General features: G+C 36.6%; 1 protein-coding gene across 3 annotated transcripts in view; it reads right to left on the reverse strand.

Annotated features, from left to right (window-relative positions):
- Nucleotides 1-1,366: 1,366 nt before the first annotated feature.
- Nucleotides 1,367-22,831, reverse strand: part of FAM184A (family with sequence similarity 184 member A) — a gene marked incomplete at both ends in the record, with an annotated part of 52,912 nt that continues 31,447 nt past the window's right edge. The window contains 9 exons of one of the 3 annotated variants that reach the window (XM_081997323.1): nt 1,367-1,448; nt 3,184-3,386; nt 6,992-7,096; nt 7,802-7,919; nt 10,712-10,858; nt 11,354-11,538; nt 15,334-15,461; nt 15,951-16,104; nt 17,902-18,114. In XM_081997323.1, coding sequence (XP_081853449.1) covers nt 1,367-1,448; nt 3,184-3,386; nt 6,992-7,096; nt 7,802-7,919; nt 10,712-10,858; nt 11,354-11,538; nt 15,334-15,461; nt 15,951-16,104; nt 17,902-18,114 — 1,335 coding nt within the window. The remainder of the gene's footprint in view (nt 1,449-3,183; nt 3,387-6,991; nt 7,097-7,801; nt 7,920-10,711; nt 10,859-11,353; nt 11,539-15,333; nt 15,462-15,950; nt 16,105-17,901; nt 18,115-22,831) is intronic. The other 2 variants (XM_081997321.1, XM_081997322.1) reach the window with 2 other exon arrangements.

Raw genomic sequence — 22,831 nt, forward strand, 5'->3', positions numbered from 1 at the left:
TATACATATACTACATATAAAACTCATTGTAATTAGCAAGTATCTTCATCTGGGTATTTACGTTTGTGCATATAGCAAAAAAAGGATCTAGTTAGGGCTTCAGATGAAATATTGAAGTTCAAGACCTTTGTATATGCTAACTAAAACCTTATTCAAATAACTCAAACATTTTTTCCTGCTTTTAAAAGATAAGAGATTCAGCTTAAAAATACATTCATAAAACAAAGAGACATTTTTCTCCCTGAGACTACCAGTGTCAGTTACTTTGTGGTAATCTTTGAATGAAAAAATATAAAAAAGACAATAAGCTCTAGTTTTCTATATGCTGCAGCAAATTTCTCGAGCAACACTGGCATCATAAAAGGTGTAGACTGGAGAATCATGCTCACTAGCTGAACAAACATTTTCATATATCAGTTCAAGAAGAAGAAAAAACTTTAATATAGACAAGGGAAGGTAATTAAGTTTTAATGAAAGATCTGTGTCTGTAGTATGTATAAATGGGTGACTGAGTTTTGTTGGGTTTTTTTCATTTCAAACACAAATTTTACCCAAAGCAGGACTATATGCTCAAAATGTAGATTCCTGATTTATGCAGATATTTCATACAGTATTCTAAATGTTTCAAGCATGTTTTTGTTAATATTCATAAAAGAAATACATAACTTGTGGGAACAACTTCTGGTTAAATTCAAGGATAACTACATGGCAAAAGGTCATGAGCAACAGGTAAGGAGCCAACTCCCCCCCCAGTGAACAGCTCGTGGCTTGTGGCTTTTTTCATACTCTTGTCAAAATTACTCTGCTCTGAAGGCTAACAGCTATACTAGTTTTGATTCATTTCACATTCTTCTTTTTAAATGTTAGAAAGAGACAGTTTTTAAACTGCTACACAGTAACAGAATAGAATTGGGACGCATTAAACATATACTGCCCAAACTGGAGAGTGAGAGAGATATACTTTTTCCTTTTACAATTTAAATTATATTTGTAGTAAACATGCAATTACATTATTTTGGGGGGAAAAGCCTCACCTGAATTTAAAGAAAACACATTTGTAGGAAAAAGGGGGAAAGCATTATGTTTGTTCTACCAAAATTTATTATGTTGTAATTACAAAGTTTAAAGATTCTTCCATTTTAAATAAAAATAATAGTTATAATTACACACGTTATATAGTACCATGTCAAGTGATTCCAACAAATATAACAAGAAATACAGTGCAGTTTCAAATCAGAAAGACAAATACTTTCTCATTCACAGTGTTTGACAAATTACAGGAAAGCTTGTTCACATGAGGGTTTACTTAAGGTCATGCTCTTATAAACAGTCCACACCATGCGGTGCCACAGAAACAAATCATCTCTCAGAACGTGAAGTATCGGGCCAACCACTCCTGGCGTTGTGGATCCGGTGAAGCCACTGGTGAAGCATCAGTCTGAGGAGGGCTAGATTCACAGAAAGAAAAAGAACCAACAATTATCCCACAACTACACAAAAAGTACAAATGTTAGGAAAAAAATAATCACAGAGAATATTCAGTAAAGAACATAGTCCGTTTTCCCATGGGTTAATTATGAGTGTGCCTCGGGGCATGATTTAATGTCTCCCTTCAGAACCTCTGATCATCCACTCCATTGGAGAGCATCAGCAGCATGAACAAGTCAGTTCAGAAGCCACATTACAGGGTGGGCAAATAATATTTTGGAAAACATAATTTTAAATCTCATAAACAGCTGTAGGTTTTCAGGAAGAATAAAAAGGGGTTTCTTGGAAAAGCGTGACTGTGGCAGGTCCTCTTTTAGCATCCTTTTCCTGTGGTAAAGTTAATTTTCAAAAATATGATGCAAGCATCATATTTGTAGACGTGCTCACAAAGACTGGTTCGCAACTGAACAAAAATACATACTGTTTTAATACTTAACACTAAGCACAAATATCATTTGCATTGTTGTTCATGCACACATTTAAAATGTGCGAATATACCAGGAAAAAAAGAAACTGCTGCACTGCAAACAAGATTTGTTTCCCCCTTGAACACTTAAAAGTCTCACAAAATGAGCAAGAGAGAATACTTAAGTTAATCTAAATTTAATTACAGAATTAAATTCCTTTGTCAATAAAAATCAGTAATAAAATAATCCTTACTGTATTACTGGAAAATACAGAGCACAGAACAATTTGGAATGGAAACTCCAACATCACAGTCCATGAGTTCATGCACATGCATCTTACAGGTATCTGGGCACACTCATGCACACCACATGCACAGGAAAATAATAAGCAACAGTATTTGTTTTGTAAAAGATTATTTTCTTTCCCTTATCTATTTTAGATTGTATTGTTTCCTTTTATAATTAGCAGTTGCTAGGTATGTGGTCTTTCGCATTAAACCAAAAGAGAGTGTAAACAACCAGCTGTGGAACTGGTAATTACACATTGCTTTAAGTTGCCAACTTAAGAGGTAGATGACCAGCACCTACTAAATACAGAGTACAGCACTTCAGTGCATTTAATATGTAGGCACATAAAGCCAAAATATTAAAATTGTGCCTCTAAAGTGCCATTTTAAAGTTATTCAATTCACTATATTAATTTGTGAGAGAATTACTTGAGACGTTAATGCTGGTTTTGATTACTGGAAGCTCAGCATTAAGCATCCAAGCATGCACATTTCCTGTTGCTGTAGTAAGGTTACTCCTATGAAACAATTTGATATAGGTGAGAAAAAGGGAAACACAAAACATTCATGTAGCACAGAAAATAGTTTTCTTACATAAAAACCATTATCACATGGTACCAAATAAAAGAAATTCTGTGCTAGTATCAGTTCCTGAATGACAATCATTAAATAACACAGACATTTAAAACAATTGTTCATATATGTAAACAATTGAAAGCACATGAATTCTGTTAAAGTATCTAAAGAGGTTTTCAAAGTTCAACACTTACAAAAAAGTGAGAGAATACTTCACATTTCAACAAGGTGTACAATAAAAAGGAATACTATAAAGAGGTTACAAATATAACGTAAAAATTAAAAATGCCATAAGAGTACTTGTACCTCTGAAAGGTTCATAAAGCAAGTGGGATTAAGCTCAATAGGAATGCAAAATTTTCCTGAGTTAAGCAAAAAAGAAAAAAAAAAAAAGAAAAAAAATAGATTGGTGAGGCAGTGCTCACCTCAAAAACGTCTTGGGCTCTTTGGGTGGCATTGGCTGTGGTAGTGGTTTGCTGCTGTTGAACTCAATATCGTGGATGGGTGAGTTAGGAATGGGGTCCAGGCGGTTAGGATGTCCATTGCCCACCACTCCGCTAGATTCCAGAGCATTTAGATTGGGGACACTCACAAACCTGTTTGTTGATTTATCGTTCTTCTTCTTTTGCTGCATTAAAAATAACACATGTAAGGAAGGCTTCTTGCACCAGGACAGATGAGGAAATTTGCAAATTTAAAAATTGTGTTAATGGCTGGTTTGGGGTTTTTTGAAGGAGAGCACTTGGGACAGATTGGGCTTTTTTCCAGTTGTGGTTTTATTATTTGCTTTGACCAGAACTGAACACTACAGATTTTTGCAGAAAAATCAAATTTCTGATCAAGATGACTAACTTATTAAGACTTAGTGTAATAATCAATTAATATATTATATGAGACCTTCCAATATAACATTTTGCTCTGTTTAAGACACTGGAGACAAAATAATTGTCATTTAGTCTGTTAAACCTTTCACGTTTACTTAAAACTTTTTTTGATATCAGTGAAACAGCTCTGCTGTTCAAATGTAATTACAGCAAATTTCAATGACGAGAAAAGTGAATCTCTCCAACAGGTTTCACCCCACCACTGAGGCACATTTTGGTAACTGGAACATGGAACCTAGAAAAGCAGCTACATTTCTTTTAAAGCAGTTATGCCTTCAGAGTTAGCAAGCATTATAGCAATACTGCTAAAGATAAAAACTTTATTGCATAGGAGTTCAATTTCTTGCACAAGGAAAAGGCCAGGCTTCTAATGCTCCCACAGCTGCCACTTCTAGACACCAGATGGCACAACTGAACATTCTTCTGTCCTTCGTGCTCTCTTCTACTCCTACGGACAGTATTTCAAGGGACTCAAAATACTGAAGAATTTTATTTTTATATCACTATTTCACTCTCCATAACACATCATACAAAGGAATTGGTATTTATCCTCTCTACTTTTACAGATATTTAAATGCAGAAGGATGCTTCAGATGATTCTATAGCTTTTTAAAAATAGCTGTGTGACAGAATGCCATATATATTTTCTGACTTCTATCAAATGTTCCATATCCACAAAAAAATATTAATAGTGAAAAAGCCTTATTTCCAAAATTACGATTTTTGAATGAATGGATTCATTTATTCCCATAAATTATGTATTATTTGAATATATAAAAAATACTTTAAATCAGTTACATATATGCAACCCTAACAAAACAGCTAGGAGAAAAACTCCTTAAGGGCTTATGAACTACACAAATTTGAACTAAATAAAGTGAAAGGCAAGTGGAATCTCATGTTGTTTCTATATAATATTTTCCAGCAGAATTCCACTTGAAACAGAAGAGCTGCTCTATTCAAGGGTGGGCACAAGTTCAAATGGAGACAGAGTCCTATTGTTTGTTTGTACTTTCTTCTATTTAGCTCTCTGCTAACTTTGATTCAGTACTAATTGTAGCCACACTGGTGGATGTGCTTGTCAAAATACAATTAAGAAAGCCCAACAATTTAACAGAAAGCTATAATAGAAAAAAGTCTTTTTCAAGCATCACAGTGAAAGATCATTAGCTGCGAAGGATTCAACTAAGATCGTCCCATACTCTTTACTACTTCTGTAGTAGCTGAAGAAGCAGGAAATTACATTATGATGGAAAAAATAGTTTGGTAAAAGTAACCAACTGTATTGTAAAATACATCTGCAAGGTAAAATATACCGTAATTAAAACTGTGTGTTAAACACAGTGTAGTTAAATCTGTGTGCTTCATAGGTGGCTCATTTCTGGAAAATGTATATTATCTGCAGAAGTGCTTAGAAAAATACTACAGCTTATATCTTATTCTCAATAAAACAATCTACGCTTCTGAAGCAGTCAAATCTGGAGAGACTAAATTGCGTGTATTGTTTCCATGAAATTCATGCAAAGTATTAAGAAACTTCAGATGTAACAATGTAACACTAAACACAGCCATTGCATAAATTAAAGAAGCTGTAATACATACTGCAATGGCTGTAATTTTGCATTAATATGCAAACTCTGTAGTAACTCATAAATTCTGTCTTTTTATTACAAAAAAGAAAGGAGAATGAGATTTTTCAGTGTCTTTAGAATTCATTCTCCAATAACACAGTCGGTGCTTTGACAAAATAAAGTAACATAGTCCACAACTCATGAAATGAGAGATCAAAATGTACTGGTATACAAGATGGTTTTAAAGTCTAAACAGTTTTAAGTGATAGAAGCATATTATAAAAATATGCATATTATAAAAATATATGAATTATCACTATGGAAATCTGATGTCGAAGTACGTTTCCCAAACACTTTAGATTTCACACAGGACACAAGCTAATATATACTCGATGGTTACATTTCATATCTTTATAAATGAGTTGTTCAGACAAACTTCCAAAATTTTCAAACAACCTTTATCACATAAAAACAAAACATTCAAATTGTATCTGGCAGTCCTGGTATTGTCTCTACCGGGCCAAAACTAAGTTCTTTTATGCAGTCATGCATAGAAGTTAGGCGTCCACAGCTAAGCTTGAGAGAGCTGCTGAGCTCCTGAAAAACGTAGGAGAATATTGACAATTTGCAGCAGAGTTTGTGCAGAAGAGGGAAACACGTTGATCTGATGTGAAACTACAATAAGGCTTAGCTAAATAACACAGCCTGATCTCAAATAATGGAGCCAGACCCCCTTTTAAATAACAGAGCCTGAACCTTGATCACTGAAGCTCTCGGGCATCTGAGCTGCTCATGTGGTGCCCCTTGGGTTACCCTCTGCTTCAGAACCTTCCCGAGTTCTTCCGCCTCTACAGCTGAGACAAATCTCTTCCCTTTCCATGCAGGTGAAATAACCTATGGGTTATCACAAGGAGGAAATGTCAGAGGACTCATTCTCACTCCTGAAGTGGTGAAAAGAAACAGAGTTAAGGTACCCTACCACAGTCTGTTTGTGCTCCTCATGAAGGAGTGCTGCTGGCTTTTGAAGTGACAGGGAGGCCACTATGGCTGCTTGTACAGTAGCCTTCACTGGTTGCTGTTCAGCAGGATGGAGAGAACTGGCAAAGGTTGCTATGGAGTGTTTTCACTTGTATCGGACGTGACAATAACTGAGAAGGCTAGAGGCTGACTTCTATCTCCTGCTGCCCCCACAGTCCATACCTGGTTTGTCACTCCAGTTCTCCAGTATTACTCTGTCATTCAGACTCATTCCATCCCCTTCTCATACTCTTCTCCTTCCCCTTTTTACCCTTATTCCCTTCCTTTATTGTCCCCTCTCCCTCTATCTTTCTAATGCGCTTCCATCCTGAGCACCACCTGAAAAATGAAATTGCCCTTGCACTTTCCAAAAGAACCAAGAAAAATTATGAAGCTAAAACTGGTTATGGGTGTTACTGATCTCTATTACATGCTACAGCCCTGCCCTCTGTTGCCTTTCTGTCACTTCGCTATTTTGATTTTGCAGTTTTGTGAGAAGAAACTGTGTTGTATGTTATACATGTCTAGCAAACTAGGGCAACAATATCGGTGGATCTCTCAACAACACAAAAGAAACAAACCTACAGAAAAATAAGTAGAGACAAATGGAAAACTATGTTGCTTGTTTTGAACATGTCTTTTAAGAGTGATATATGTATACACGCAGGCACACACACATACACATATATTTCTTCTTTTTACTATATCCTAAGTTTAGATTTCTTTTTCTTCACTTCAGCAATGAAGTCCATGGAACATACCTTCACCAATGGATTAATAACACCAACATTAGGGCTTGCATTAAACATTTTGTTGTAGTTAGTCTCCCTGTTAACTAGCTCCAGCTGATAGAACTTTTTGTCCTCCTAAAAAGAAGAACAAATAGAAACTTCTTTTTATGCATTTTCAATCAGTTAGTGGCCAAATCTGCCTATAAAATGATCTCAGATAAACTTATGTTTACATTTCTAAAGAAAATAGTAAGTCTAAAAACTCCATTTCATATTTAATATGTTTTATATATTATTATATGTAAATACTAAATAATTTCTATTTATGCAGTTCTATGCTCCCGAGAGTGAGCATAGGCTAATGGATTATGCACTGGGAAAGACTCAGTATAGTTAACTTCTGATCTCTAATTATTTTGGATTTCCTCATTCCTTCTTGCCTCTGAATCAGGAGCTAATCAGACTAATCTGAGTCAGGGTGCTGTGCCCTGAATTTGGTAAGCTCAGTGGATCAGGAAATTGGTCTTAGAAACCTCATAGAAAAGACTATTTTCTATAAGGCTTACATGGCTGGCTTATTCCAGGATTGGAGATAGGAGACGTCTGATCAAGGTCATACTGAAATACTTTTTGTAATAATGAACTATGCTTGATTGTGCAAAACCCTCTGTATCTAATTAGTTTTACTATTATGAGTCATTGGAACGACAGGAATAATGTGTTAAAGAATGTGAATAACATGCTAGCAGGACTGTTTCTTTAAATACATTTCAAACACTTTGAATTAGATTAACTTTTATATCTGTCAAGGTATTAAACCAAGAGAGCATAAAGTCTTACAATCAATTTCTTTATGAGTTGGTCCCGCTCTGCAATTAGGTCTTTCAGTTCTGAGATAAGCTGCAAGTCTTCTGGTCTTGATTCTCTGTTTTTATATTTTTCTTCCATTTCTTCTAAACTTTATAGGAAAGAAGAATACCCACTTTAGCTTGATACAGTGTTAAACGATGAGTGAATAGTCACATCTTTGATTAGTAAAAACAGAAGATGACTTTCTTATCACCTTGAAGTAAATTAATTTCTATGTTACCACACAGCTTTAGCTAGTTAAAAAAAAAAAAAAAATCAGCAATAACCATAACCTTTGCTTCAGTAACTAATCATCTGGGCAAAATTCTAAAAACTTAATACACCTCTTGTGCATGCAGTACTAGGTGTTTGAAAAAAGACCTCTTGGAACTCAAACTGAAAATAAGGCATTCAAAACCATAACGTGGACAGTAGAATTACATAAGACATAGCTAAGATGGATTCTTATGTAAAATATAGGGACTACATTGCATTATATTGAATATTAATGTAAATTATAAAATGTGGCAATTCGCTTTCTTGATGAGGAAAAAAACCCAGTGTAATAGTTCTTGTTATAGATGGTTACTCTGAATAAAGATGCATGCTTGTGATACTGGAGGAAATGGATGGACAGACAAGGTTGGCACTGTCTTCTTCAGTTCATGTGGAACATACTGGGACAAAGATATGCAAAGAACAGTGAAGACTAATAGGTAACTAATTCCTCTCTACAAAAGCAACTTAGTACCATTAGAGATGAAATAAAGGACTGAGCTGCAAAAGAAAAGCGGTAACACTTGGATATTAGGGTATCTGGATTAAGAGAAATGTAACAATTGAGAAATATTTCAAAAAAATAGGAGGAAATTTGAAATGCCTGGTGGGAAAGCATTAAAGGAGAGAAGTGAAATAAGCCAACTGAGAGAAGAATTGTACAAGTAAGTGCATAAATCCCCTTGTTTCTTCTTTAAGTACAAATGACTGTGTCTCTTGGAAACATAAATATACTGCTCATGATGCTAAAAACTGCTCCAAAGGAAACTACTAAAATACTTGTCTCACATATTCATCCCTCATGTAGATTAGTGAACCAAGTTTCAGAACAGATTAAGGAAATTTAACAAACTTAATGAAAAAAAGACATTAAAAAAAAAATCCCAGACAAAGCATGTGAAAAATCTCTGAATTTAAGGTGTCTAAGTCAGTTCAAACTTAATTCCACAAGACACCTGGAAGCAGACATAATTTCTCACTTCAGGTAAATATTTTCCCTTCAAGAGCAGCTATGCGATTTTTTCTTCGAGTTGCATCTGAAAAAAACGGTTCATATTAAATTATATTTATAACCTTCAAATAGCCTGTACATAATCTGGGGAGATTACATAATGTATTTACATAAAACATTATGAATGTGAAGAACATGACTGTTTTTATTTGCAGAAAAAGCATTTGACTCAGCAGAACAGAAACAGGCTCAGCTGGCTTAATTTTTGTGTATACAGTTTATGCTGGGTTAAGCTATTGTATACAGATCCCCAGAGTATAGCACATAGTTATGCACAGCTGTCATTTTATTTTCAGATATTTCAGAGAACTATTTTTTTTTTCTGTTTCAAAGAGATAATGAGTAATTTAAAGACTCCAGTTGTAGAGCCTAATTAATGATACTCACTCTCAATTACTGTAAGAGAGATTCTCCATTTCATAAACGTTCACGAGGCCACGCTTTAGGCAAGGCTGAACCTGGAAACAATTACTTAAGAAATAGCTGCATAAAACTCTTCTGTTTTTTTTTTTTTTTACATAGTTTCCACCTTTGACAGCTCCTTGCTTCAGTGTAAGAAAGAGAGAGATAACACACTGAAAGCACCCTAGATAATGTTTGCTCTCTTCAGGCCAGTGGTTGCTTCCTCGCATCATTAAGTTGAGCAAGAACCAGGAGTAGGGAACCAACTAAATTCAGAAAATTGCAGGTCACTGAAAAACAAACAACTGCATGGGAGAAAAAGTTAGGGTAAACAGTTCCAAAACCTAGTTCTGGTGGCTGCTCATAGGCATGTTTCTCATACAACATAAATGCAGTAAAGAGGAGGTAGTTCACACCTAATTTACTAAATGGCAAGTTGTCATTTATCAGGGCACTAGAGTGTGCATGCGGACGATTACAAGGGAGTAGGAACTAGGATTTTATACCCATCTTACCTGAAGACAATTTCTGAGTGCTCATTATCAAGAAAGAATTGATACATTTGGGCTTTATTGTCCATTTTTAATTGATATCTACTTTAAAATGTTTTCTATCGTATACTTAGAACCAATTATTTTCTCTGCCATAAATCTTTTGTGCTGCATATACAAATCCCTCAGTGACAACTTTGTGTCAGAAAGCTCTCAGTGCGCTACGAAACCTCAGACAGAAATGAACCTGACCAAATGAGTTACATCACAGACAGAGATAAAGAATGAAGGATGTGGAAGATGGGAAAACACCCCCTAGATGACACCACTACACCACCTCTGCCCAGCGGTGATCTAACCCCAGGTGGCATTTGACTCAGAGACAGAGTTTGAGACTTTGAGAGACACTGAGTTTTTATTAAACTTTGAGAAAAAAAAAATTGAAATAATGTTTTCTCCAATTTTCTAAGAACCGCACAGATTTAATATCTTTCCTACTTGAAATTTTTCAGTCTCAAATCCCTAACAGTTTCTCTCACTTAATTCTCCTAAAGCTTACAGAATTGTGTTGCCTAAAGAATGCAAGATTAGGCCCCATATTTGACTGAGGTTTTTGCACATCTGCATCTCTGCAGTATCTTCAGCAACTTATTGACACCAGAATAAACTATTCACTCAAGCGCAGCTACATACAATTTTTTTTAATACAACAAAACTTACGAAATTTGTAAAGCTGAATTAATTTCCTTGAGCAGCTCTTGGGTCTTATTAAAATCTGCCAGCATGCTTTGTTTCTCTCTGATGTGATCTGCTGTCAAGACATCCATCTCTTTCTCATGTTTCTTGCTTAAATCTTGCTCATAAATCCTGTTTAATTTATTTTTTGTTAAAAAAAGAGTTACTCTAAAATCAGACTCATTTGTTCATCATGATTTTCTGCCATGCTTCTAATGGCTTTTATACAATATTAGACAACACAGAAGGAATTACTGATTTATCAAAACCCACTACTTACTGTCCTCCAATCTTTTAGCTTATTTCATGGAAAATGCATCTCCTTTAATGCTTTTTTAAATAAATAAAAATAATGAATTTTAAAAAAACCCAAACACACCAAAAACCAGAACTTGAGCACACTGCTACTAAAATATGCTGAAATGTATCACTGAAATGCAGCTTAACTGTATGGTAATATTCACTAATTTTACCAGTAACAGGCATAGCTTTCTCTGAAGATGACTAAATGATATAGAACATCACTTGATTAAGAGAATAAATTAAAAGCTATAAATGGTAAAATTTCTTAAGCAAAACAATGCATGAAGCAATACACATTTGAGTTTAGAGTGGAAAAATTCATACCTGATCTGTTGGTTGGATTCACTGCGTATTCTAAGAACTTCTTTCCCTTTAAACTCCAATTCCTTGGTCAATGCACTTATATTTTCATGAAGATGCAGAATTTCTTTGTCCAGTTCAGCTATATGATGGTCTCGGTGTCTCAGCTCATCTTGTAGATCTGATATTCGGCATAAAAATTCTTTTTCCTATGATATAAGTAGCAGCAGCAAAAATATTTCAAGCAAACTTGTCTCTCAGAAGTACAATACTTGCATTTGGAAGATAACAGCTGAGCAGAATTTTCCATTCAATAGACAATTTTTTCAGTTTTTGGTGCTGACACAAATTATAATTAAAACTGAGGTTTTTTATTGTGTACATGTACAAATAAAGAAGAAATCAAAGTTATGTAGCAAACAATTTCCATTTGTGAGAAAATTTAAAACCTGCCATTGTCATTGCCTGTTAAAGTTTGCGTAGCTTATCACATTTTCCTTTTGCCCACACATACAACAAAAAAACAGATACTGCTAAGAACCAGGGGGCTGGGCAGAAAATTTATCATTTTTTACCTCTTCAACATATGATACAGAGAAACTGTTTTTCCCTTTACAGCCCGACCCAATGGGACAAAATACCTCAAGACATATGCCCTGCACCAACGAACACTATGATTCAGAAGTCTCCTATCTTACATATATAGAAATAGAAAGGTCGTAAATATCTCACAGCAGAATATGTGCTAAATATTTTATATAATATTTATATTGTGTCCAGTAAATCAATCAAGTCCATGGGACCTGATGAGCTACATCTATGGCTCTTGAGGGAACTGGCGGATGAAGTTGCTAAGCCACTATCCATCATATTTGAGAAGTTGTGGCAGTCCGATGAAGTTCCCACTGACTGGAAAAGGGGAAACATAACCCCCATTTTTAAAAAGGGAAAAAAGGAAGACCCAGGGGACTACAGGCAATTCACAGTCTCACCTCTGTGCCCAGGAAGATCATGGAGCAGATCCTCCTGGAAACTATGCTAAGGCACATGGGAAGTAAGGAGGTGATTGGTGACAGCCAACATGGCTTCACTAAGGGCAAATCATGCCTGACAAATTTGGTGGCCTTCTACAACAGGGTTACAGCATTGGTGGATAGGGGGAGAGCAACTGACATCATCGACTTGGACTTGTGCAAAGCATTTGACACTGTCCCACATGACATCCTCATCTCTAAATTGGAGAGACATGGATCTGACGGATGGACCACTCTGGCTAAGGAATTGGCTCGATGGTCGCACATGAAGAGTTGCAGTCAACATCTTAATGTCCAAGTGGTGACCAGTGACGAGTGGCATTCCTCAGAGGTCAGTACTGGGACTATTTAACACCTTTGTCGGTGATGTGGACAGTGGGATTGAGTGCACCCTCAGCAAGTTTGCCGACCACACCAAGCTGCGTGGTGCGGTTGACATGCTGGAGGGAAGAGATGCCATCCAGAGGAACTTGGACAGGCTTGAGATGTAGGTCTGTGCAAACCTCATGAAGTTCAAGAAGGCCAAGTGCATGGTCCTGCACATGGGTCAGGGCAATCCCAAACACAAATACAGGCTGGGCAGAGAATGGATCAAGAGCAGCCCTGCGGAGAAGAACTTCGGCGTGTTGGTTGATGAGAAGCTCAACATGACCCAGCAATGTGCGCTTGCAGCCCAGAAAGCCAACTGCATCCTGGGCTGCATCAAAAGAGTTGTGGCCAGCAGGTTGAGGGAGGTAATTCTGCCCCTCTACACCACTCTGGTGATACCCCACCTGGAGTACTGCATTCAGCTCTGGAGCCCCCAAAATAAGAAGGACATGGACCTGTTGGAGTGGGTCCAGAGGAGGGCCATGAAGATGATCAGAGGGCTGGAGCACCTCTCCTATGAAGACAGGCTGAGAGAGTTGGGGTTGTTCAGCCTGGGAAAGAGAAGGCTCTGGGGAGACCTTACAGCCTTCCAGTACCTGAAGGGGCCCTACAAGAAAGCTGGAGAGGGACCTTTTAGCAGGGCCTGTAGCAAAAGGACAAGGGGTAATGGCTTTAAACTGAGGGAGGATAAATTTAGATTAGCTATAAGGAAGAAATTTTTGATAGTGAAGGTGGTGAAACACAGGAACAGGTTGTCCAGAGAAGCTGTGGATGCTCCACCCCGGAAATGTTCAAGGCCAGGCTGGATGGGGCTTGAGCAACCTGGTCTAGTGGAAGGTGTCCCTGCCCATGGCAGGGAGGGTGGAACTAGATAATGTTTAAGGTCCCTTCCAAGCCAAACCATTCTATGATGCTATGAATAAAAGTCATTCTTTTTGCGTAAGAAATTCCAAAGAAGTTAACACATCTGTGAAACTCATCTGGAACCCGTCTCAATGGTTTTGATAATGGTTTTCCTCAGTTTAGGAAAAGTCTCTAATAAAATCAACCTTTTTCAGAGTTTTCCACTTCCATCTGTTCCACTTCTTACAGTTTCACTATAATTAATGACCATATAGTACAGATAGAAAATCAGCAGATATTTCAAACTAGTTCCATGTATAATTGTGTTTTGTGCCTTCATGCATCCAGGAAAAATAAATATATCCTACTGCACAAATTTTATAGGACATCCTTATGAATAGACCTTTAAAAATAACTCTCTACCTCCCTATAGAAAGACCACATTAAAGTTAGAAGAAAAAGCAATGGGAAAATTATATCCACATATTTAAATATTTTAAAAAGTACCAAATATAATCATCCTGCTCAGCTCTCTGCATCTAGTTCTGCTCTGATCCTGTGAACTGATGAGCATTCTAACACAGGAAAACACAATTAATTGCTTTGCTTTCAGTACAGCTAAAGCTCATGCTTAGCAGACCATTGTACTGAGGCCAAAAGTACATGGCATTTGGTTGGATCAAATATTTGCTCTTGTAATTTAAACTTCTTTTCTGACATCTCCTTTAGGTGTTTCACTCTAGGCTTAAACAACACATGACTGAATCTATATCCTCCTAAATCCTGCATGTTTTCATTCACTGCTGACAGCACTGCATTTTTGCCTCTAGTGCTCATACTTTCAAGGTAGCAAGGAAGATAAAAAGAAGGGCTCATCTTCAACTGTCTCTGTTTTTGTGTAAAGATTATATCCAACTAAACCTGTTTCCTCTGTTAATATATGTCTAAAACCACTCCACCTCCTTGGTGCTGGACTATCAGTAAATGAATCCAGAAAAGCCTATTGCACAGGGAAATAGAGAAGTAATTTTCTGGTCATCTTATTTCCAGGAGTCTGGCTTCCTTTCAGTAGAGATCAGGCTTTGAATTTTTAGTTACTACTGGAAAAACTGATCATGTATAAAGTGAAAAGTGAGAGATAAAAGTGAATGAATCAGTTTGCTGCTACACTGGGTTTGGGATTTGGGGGTTTGTTTTGTGGCTTTTTGTTGTTTTGGGTGTGGGGTTTTTCTTTAAGAAACAGTTGCAAGCTGTTACATCGTCTTTTCTGCTTCCTTTACATGCTAATTTATCTTTTCCAATTTGGCTCCTGAAACAAAAAAGATACTAAGCTACCTCTTAAGTTTGAAGCAATCATCTGGTTTTAAGCAAACCCTTCTTATCCGTTTCACTTAGGCTTTGGAGAGAAACAGTTTTTTCCCTTTTAATCCCTGCTGGCAGCTGAGGACGAGTAGAATTTTGTGAGAATCGGCACTTTTCTCCCACAGCAAGTCAGTGTCCTCGAGACGGCTGCACAATTCTGAGAGGAAACTGCCTTGATACGGGAGCCTATACTAGGTTTTGAAGGAAGTTTGTCAAAGGAAGAAAAACCTAAGTGAGGAAGTTTAGGTAAACTGGTAGAGATGTATTATCTGCTGGTGCTGGCTGACTTTGAGGAATTACAAGTTTGTTGTTTGTTCACAACAGTTCTTGCCTCCACCTAAAAGAAAACAAATACTGCTTATGCAATTTTAGTCAGTTGCCAGCAATGCCTCCTACCTGTCGCCTGCCGAGTTCTATGCTCCTTTCAAGCTCCGTTTTGGCAGCTACCAGTTCTTGCTGATGGTTGTGCCTTAGCTGGTCAATTGCTGCTGCATGTTGATGATTTAGCTCTGAGCGCAAGGAAGCTAGAACAAAAAGACAAGTTTATTTTGCAAATGTTTACATTAATTAACAATAACAGTCCAGCTCTGTCAAGTATTGCTGCTGTCCCAACATGCACTGTTTACATCAGCTAAGCAACTGTCCTGTCATTTTATTCCTGTTGCTTTCTGAAACATTCTCCATCATGAAATTTAGTTGCTTACTCCTTCCAAAAAAACTTAAGGGTAAGATTTTTCACAAGTGAACAGTTTGAGCTTACCTGTTAAATATGATTATTATACTTATACTGATTATACTTATACTGATTATTATTATTATACTTATATTGATTATACTTATACTGATTTTAAGAGGGTCAACTAGGTCAACATTGAATGACTCTGAGATATACAACAGTGTTATAATACACACATATAATATACACACACATGTATATACACATATGTGCATGTATATTGTTTGAGTAGAAATTAATGTTTTTGGACCCACTTGCAAATTTGAAAATAGTATACCTAACATAGCTTTTCCTTCATCCTCCAGCTCAAATCGTAGAGTCTGAAGTTCCTGTTCCATCTCCAGTTTAAAACCTTCCATGGCTTGTTTATGTGTTTCTTTCAGTGCCTGAAGTTCTTCTGAGTGCTTCTGTTGTAAACGTTCTTCTAATTCCTATGAAATAATAAAATTGATACAATTTATTCTATAGCAGCTTAGAAAATTTATAAAATACTAAACAATAAACAGCTGGCAACAAAAAGCAGGCACTGGCATACTCTAGAAGTTATTAAAAATGCACTAATATTGCTGATATTCTCTTCTCCCACTAAGTTATCCTACTACTATATTTTTTTCTTTTCAGTGGCTGGTAGTTATCAAGATTACTTGTGCACAAAAACTCTGTTCTGCTCACAGTTGGAAAAGAGAAAAAAACCCGATCTATGGATATATTTACTATAACAAGCAATGAGATAAGGTGCAGATCCATAGATGGGTCTAGGGAGCACACAATACACATTTGGGGATTTTTGCTGTCCATTGACACCCATGTTTATTCCCTACTGAAGTGTATGAAGCATAATGTTCCTGGTGCACATATTCTAGTTTCACTTCAAACAAAAGGAATCCACCTGGTGTGCTCCAAGACCAGTCTATGATGTGAACAAAAGTACATTCAGTGGGGACAGCAGGAAAATTGATTGCAAAGGTACACTCTAGATCTGAAATTTAAAAAAGGCTTAACACACCATATTAAGTACAATTCACCGCCAAAATTTCAATTTTAAAGCTGGTTTAGTCAAGGTTTTAAAAAAAAATCTTGGGTGTGACATTGTTTTGGACATGAAAATTATCTTCCAGGTTGCAGAACATAGTTGTTGGGTTGAGGGTTGGACTTGATGATCTTAAAGGTCTTTTCCAACCTTAATGTTTCTGTGATTCTGTGATAGTTTATACAATTTTTAACATAATGAAAATATAAAATACATTACAAAAGAAGTCAATTGACAGGAAATATCAGAAAACACATGTGAAATTAAGTAACTATAATGGAAAATACAGGGAAACTGTCCTGGTTTCAGCCAGGATAGAGCTGGTTTTCTTCACAGAAGCTGGTGTGAGGCTGTATTTTAGATTTGGGATGAGAAACTGTTGATAACGTGCTGATGTTTTGGGTTGTTGCTAAGTAATCAAGGACAGTCCAGCTTCTCGTGCTGGCCTGCTAGCAAGAAGGCTGGGGGTGCACGGGGAGCTGGGAGGGGACACAGCCGGGACAGCTGGCCCAGGCTGGCCAAAGGGATATTCCCTACCATACAACGTCATGCCCAGTACATAAACTGGAGTTGGCCGGGGGGCGGGAATCGCTGCTCGGGGACGGGCTGTCGATCGCCGGGAGGTGAGCAATTGCTGTATTGGGCATCACTTGTTCTTGTACATTCCTCTGTTGGTATTATTAGTGTTGTTATCATTGTTGTTTCTTTCACCCTTTCTGTCCTATTAAACTGTTTTTATCTCAACCCATGAGGTTTTTTTTTTCCTAATTCTCTCCCCCGTTCCACTGGGGGAGGGAGAGTGAGTGAGCGGCTGCGTGATGCTTAGTTGCCGGCTGGGGCTAAACCACAACAGAAGCCTATTCCAAATCAAAACTAGAATATAATGTTATGGATAACAGTGTCAAACTGCTGTAAAGAAACGTGCATGTTGATAATAATTTTACATATATATATACACTTAGATATATGCATATACTGGTAGAGTATTAAGCGAGACATGAAACAATGCCAGTATTAGAGATGATTTCCAATATGTCTTAATCAGATTTAACTGGATAAAAATGTTACTATAAGACATCTGCTGAAAAGGAAATTTAGTAGTTATGCAGATACTTTTCTTTACTAATTCCAACTGTGTACATAAATTGCTAAAATGGCAACATTCTCTACATAATTTGGAATAGCCATATGAACATGCCTTTTGTTCTTGTTCTTTTGTTTCTTCCATGTTTTGAAAGGCAAGGATATGGGCTTCCTGAAGTGACTTATGCCTTTGCTGATGCTCCTCTTCTAATTCCTGGATCTCCTGAGTCAGCCTCTGTCGCTCCTGACTGAACTGGGCTTGTAGCTGTTGCAAAGAACTCTGTGACTGGGAAAGCTGCATCTCCAGATTCTGCTTCAGTAAGGAGATCTAACCCGCAACAGAACAGCAAATATCCATTAGTCATTAATACTACCATCAATTCTGAAAAAAACATTCAAAAGAAAACACTTGACATTTTAAAGCCAGAACATTAACTAAAAGACAGACAAGCAATGTCATCCATCGACTGAATTTTTGTTAATGTTAGATCTCAGAGATAGAAGAATTGCATTTAAATAGTTTTGTAAGAGTTATGACATCTGTCAGTTCATACTACAGCACTACCTATAACACAATTTTTCATGACCAAATTATCAAAATTTACTTATAGGTTTTGTATAAAGATCAATAAAAACGACACTATCAAGGTCTGAAATCAAACACTTGATTGTTAAGATAAACTATTCTTCAGGGGAACATCACGCCAGTTCTGTAAGGAAAATCCTGCAGTTGATAGGAGAGGACAGCCTGTGACATCTAGAATGATTGATTTCTGTATCTTTTGATATGATAGGGTCCTATCTTAGTGGTATTTTTCTAATTTAAAAATAAATGGTAGCATATCACTCTATATCACAAATAAAATGTAACACTTGATGGATTCCTCTCCTAGTATTATTTTTGTTAGCTCAATAATACTATGAGAGTGATTTTTCTGATTTTCAAAATCTAAGATCTGAGCAATCTGAGTTACAAATACTAATTTTCTTAGAAATACCTGATTTTACAAATTATGCTTTTCACCCAACAAGCATTTTAATCCATTAGAGTACACTGTACTCATTGAAAAAGTCCCATTTTCTTTTTATGGTAATATTATACTTTGTTCTTCACATGAGATAGCATCTTTTCAGACTGAAAATACTAAACCTGTATTCCCTTTAGAGCCAAACAGGAGAGAGATACCCTCCAATTCTGGAAACAAGATTTAACCAAAAGAAAATTTTGCTACAGTGAGTCAAAGGAAGGAAAAAAAAAATTGCCATGTGACAAAGAATTTGAATCAGTAAGGATACTTTTCAAGCGTCGGAGTGATACATAAAATTGAATTATAAATGAAAGTCTGATAGTGTCATTTGATTCAGCATGTCTTAAAACTAATTATGACAAATTAATAATGACATTGCACATCAATGTATTGATTTACAGAACACTAAAACCCACCATTTAACAAAAAATTAATAGCAGCATACCAAGGGCAACTTGCAGCATGAACATTACTGTCGAATGTGTGGGTTTTTTTTTTTCAGAAGGACACAGCTTAAGCAGATTTGAAAGAAAAAAGCTACACTTAAAGGAAAATTAGCACTAAACCAAAACAAGCAAATTAATTTGAATGAAATGAGCAGGTCCTTGTGTCTGGGCATATATACTCTACCTTCTAAGTATACTGTATCAACAGTGTTTTACTTCTTGATACCTTTGACTGGCTACATTTGGGGTATAGTGAAGGCCTATACTACACTCTGTAATCTGAACTATACGTACAAAACCTTTTACTAGAATATATTAAATATAAATATCACATACAAATTGTACAGTGTCAGACCAAAGGTTTGTCTAATCTCCTGTTCTGCCTTCAGAAATGGCCAACCCAGGTTACCCAGGGAAAACAAGGCCAAGGCATAAATGTAGGGATCTTGACTCCAAAGTCTGCCTGCATTCAGCAGTCTTTCTTAAACCAGAAGAGGTATTTTGGGGCAAATTAATGGAAGAAATATTAATTAAATACAAACACTACCTGAATCCATAAAGCTTTTAGTATCCACAATATCTTGTGGCAAGTTCCGTATAGATGTGCCAATTTGACATGATGACCTCTAATACTTGTAATGGAAAGGAGTCATTTTCATTTACTTTTCATTTACTCTATTCTTCTTATGTTTCTGTAGATTTCCATCATTTCCCTCTTTATACCCTTTTCCATACTAAACAGTTCTGGCTTAATGAGTCAATTCCTGTATGAAGGCTATTTTGTATCTATCATCACATTTCTCCTACTTTTTCCTGTTTTCTACTATTTCTTTTTAAGATTAGAGACCAGCATAAGGTCTCTAATATAACATATGCAAAAACATCATAAGGTATTTAAAATGAGAGTAAACTCTGGTTTTATATAGTGGTTTTACATGTTATGTTCTCTGTGTCTCTTCTGTATTCCTAATGTTTTATTTCCTTTTGTGACTCCCACTCAGCGTAGAGGTGATTTTTTCATGGAATTATATATCATAGTCCCCAGACCTACTCTCTAGTTGTAACAGGTCAAGGTAAGGTGTATCATTTTACATAAGAAGTTAGAATTTGTTTTTTCCCCTGTGTATCACTTTGCATTTGTCTACACTGAATTTCATCTGCCATTTTATTGCCAAGTTCCTTGGCTTTTTACAGCTCGTCTATAATTCTTCAGACAGTCTTTGTCCTTCCCACCCTGAATAACTTTTTATAAGCCGCAAACTTCCCCACCTTACTTATTCATAAACAACCTGCAAAAGAAAGTATGTTGAACATCAGTGTAACTCCACTGATAATCTACCTTTACTGTGGTAACCAGTGTGAAAAAAACTGTAAAAACAGTTTTTACTGTGTGAAAACACCTATCTTTCAACCAGTTACTTATCTATACAAAAACTTCCCCCTCATATCGTGGAGTTCTAGTTTCCTCAGAAGCCCAAGAACTTCTTGGCCAATCTCTTTCAGGATACCTTGGCCAGGGCTGCCATGCTAGTCAGACAAACCAATGATGCAGCCACATACTGCGTACTTTCTCTTCAACCCTAGAAACTCACTCCACATAGTTTGCACCTGCCAGCGTGGCCAGCTCTGAATTTTCATCTGTGTATCAGCATCTGGTATTGCAATGTGCTATTGTCTTCCTTCTCCAGAAAAATAAATAATCTATTTTATCTAAACTCGCCTTTGATCTACTCACATCCCTGCCTATTCTAATTCATCCCGTGTTCACTGGTGGGCCCTTCTCCCTTTCCCCACCTTTCTGTAACCTCATACCTACCGAGGTCCTTCTTCTCACCTGTAAGCCTTGCCTTTATTTCCTGTTTCTCTGCCAGAATATACCTAGCGGAAACCAGACCCTGCCTGGAGGTCTGTTTTTCCCTTGTGCTTTTAGATAACTCTTACACTTCTTTAGATTGATTTTGCTCCTATTTAACCACCATCCATAAACTCTCAGGTTTGTTGGGTTTTTTTGTTTGTTTCCCTGAGACCACTACTGCAACTCGGCTCTAGCCCCTCCACATACTCCAGTATCTCACCCCTCCTCCCCTCCTTTGCTCTTTTTCTTCTTCCTAATTCCATTTTTAGTGTCATAGGAATGTGCAGTAAGGATAGCCTTAAGAGATTATTCAGTCCAATTCTTTGCACTAGGTGGGAACTCTCTACACAAAGTACTGCTTAAAAATCTCGTATGAAGGAAATCCCACAATTTTCAGTCAGATCCTCTTCCTCCTCCTCTGAATGCCTCAGGCAGAAAAACTGAGATACTGGACAGAAGTTCTGTCCACTCTTACTCATCCCTTTCACCATGTTTCTGTCCCTCAGGTTTCTCTTTTTTCTTCTTTTGTCCAGTCCCAGTCACCATGGCCACCAGCAGCTACAATTCTAGGGAAGTCCTGCTCAGTCCTGCAGAACCTCAGGTAAATTAATCATCATATTCTAAAAAGCCTTTCATGATAACATTCAAATGGAGTCAACCACGGTATCTTAGCCAATTTTTTATTAAGATGGCATGAAAAAAATGTATTTTTGTCTTGATGTTAAATCTGTCTCTCACTTAAGTTCCTGCTCCAAATTCTGGTAATTCTCTTTATATCAACCATAAACATTTTTAGCAAGGACCAAGGGCAAAAGGATTTTCTTTTAATTTCTTTCTTGAAATGCAGAAAGCATTTTAACTGAGATGTCCATGAGAAGTCTGACATCTGGCCAGGAAACCATCTTAGAAGAGATCAGGAATACCCTTCTCAAGACCAGTTCACCAGATTAAAATGACTCCAAAACCACAGCCTGAAGTGAGTCGATCTCTGGAGATGCCTATTTGCATCAATAGACTATGGTAAAAAAAGGACAATGAGTATTAAAGTATTCTAACAAGCAAGTCAGATTAGTCTACCCTGCTAATAAGAAGATTTTTTTTTTGTTTTTGAAAGTATAACAAAAAAATTGAGTTATTTTTAGAAGACAACATAATTTTCAACATTTTGAATATTCAGTAGATGTACTGATATCCTTAAGAGCACATTTTCGAAAACATTAGTGCCTCCTTTTGCATATCTTTGGAGCATTCCCTTCTATATACTCCTGTATTGAGGATTCAAAAGAAAACAGCTCTAATCACTATTCTCTGAACTTTCAATACTTTTATCCAAGGTTTTCAGGGCATTAAAAACATTGGCAAGAATTTTAAAAATAAAAAATAGAAAGAAAGAAAGAATATTTTGGTTACAGTTATGACTCGCACTGCAAAACTGCAAATTATAATACAGCATCAATCTCATGCTTGGTAGAAAGCTTTGCAATACACATTTGCACTGCCCACAAGCCGGCTTGCTTTAACAAGGACATAAAAATGCTTATATTATGACCATGTACGTAGCGTTTGATGTCCAGTGCTATATACATTTACACAGATGAATGGATGCAGTACACAAGCTTTTGATAACTAGCGGCAAATGTTCTCCTCTCAAATTTTACCATGTATTCTATTTCATAGGCTAAAGCTCTAAAGCAATACTACAGGATACGCAGATAT

The sequence above is a fragment of the Phaethon aethereus genome (genome assembly GCF_964289735.1).
Source record: "Phaethon aethereus genome assembly, chromosome: 3".
Classification (NCBI taxonomy): Eukaryota; Metazoa; Chordata; class Aves; order Phaethontiformes; family Phaethontidae; genus Phaethon; species Phaethon aethereus.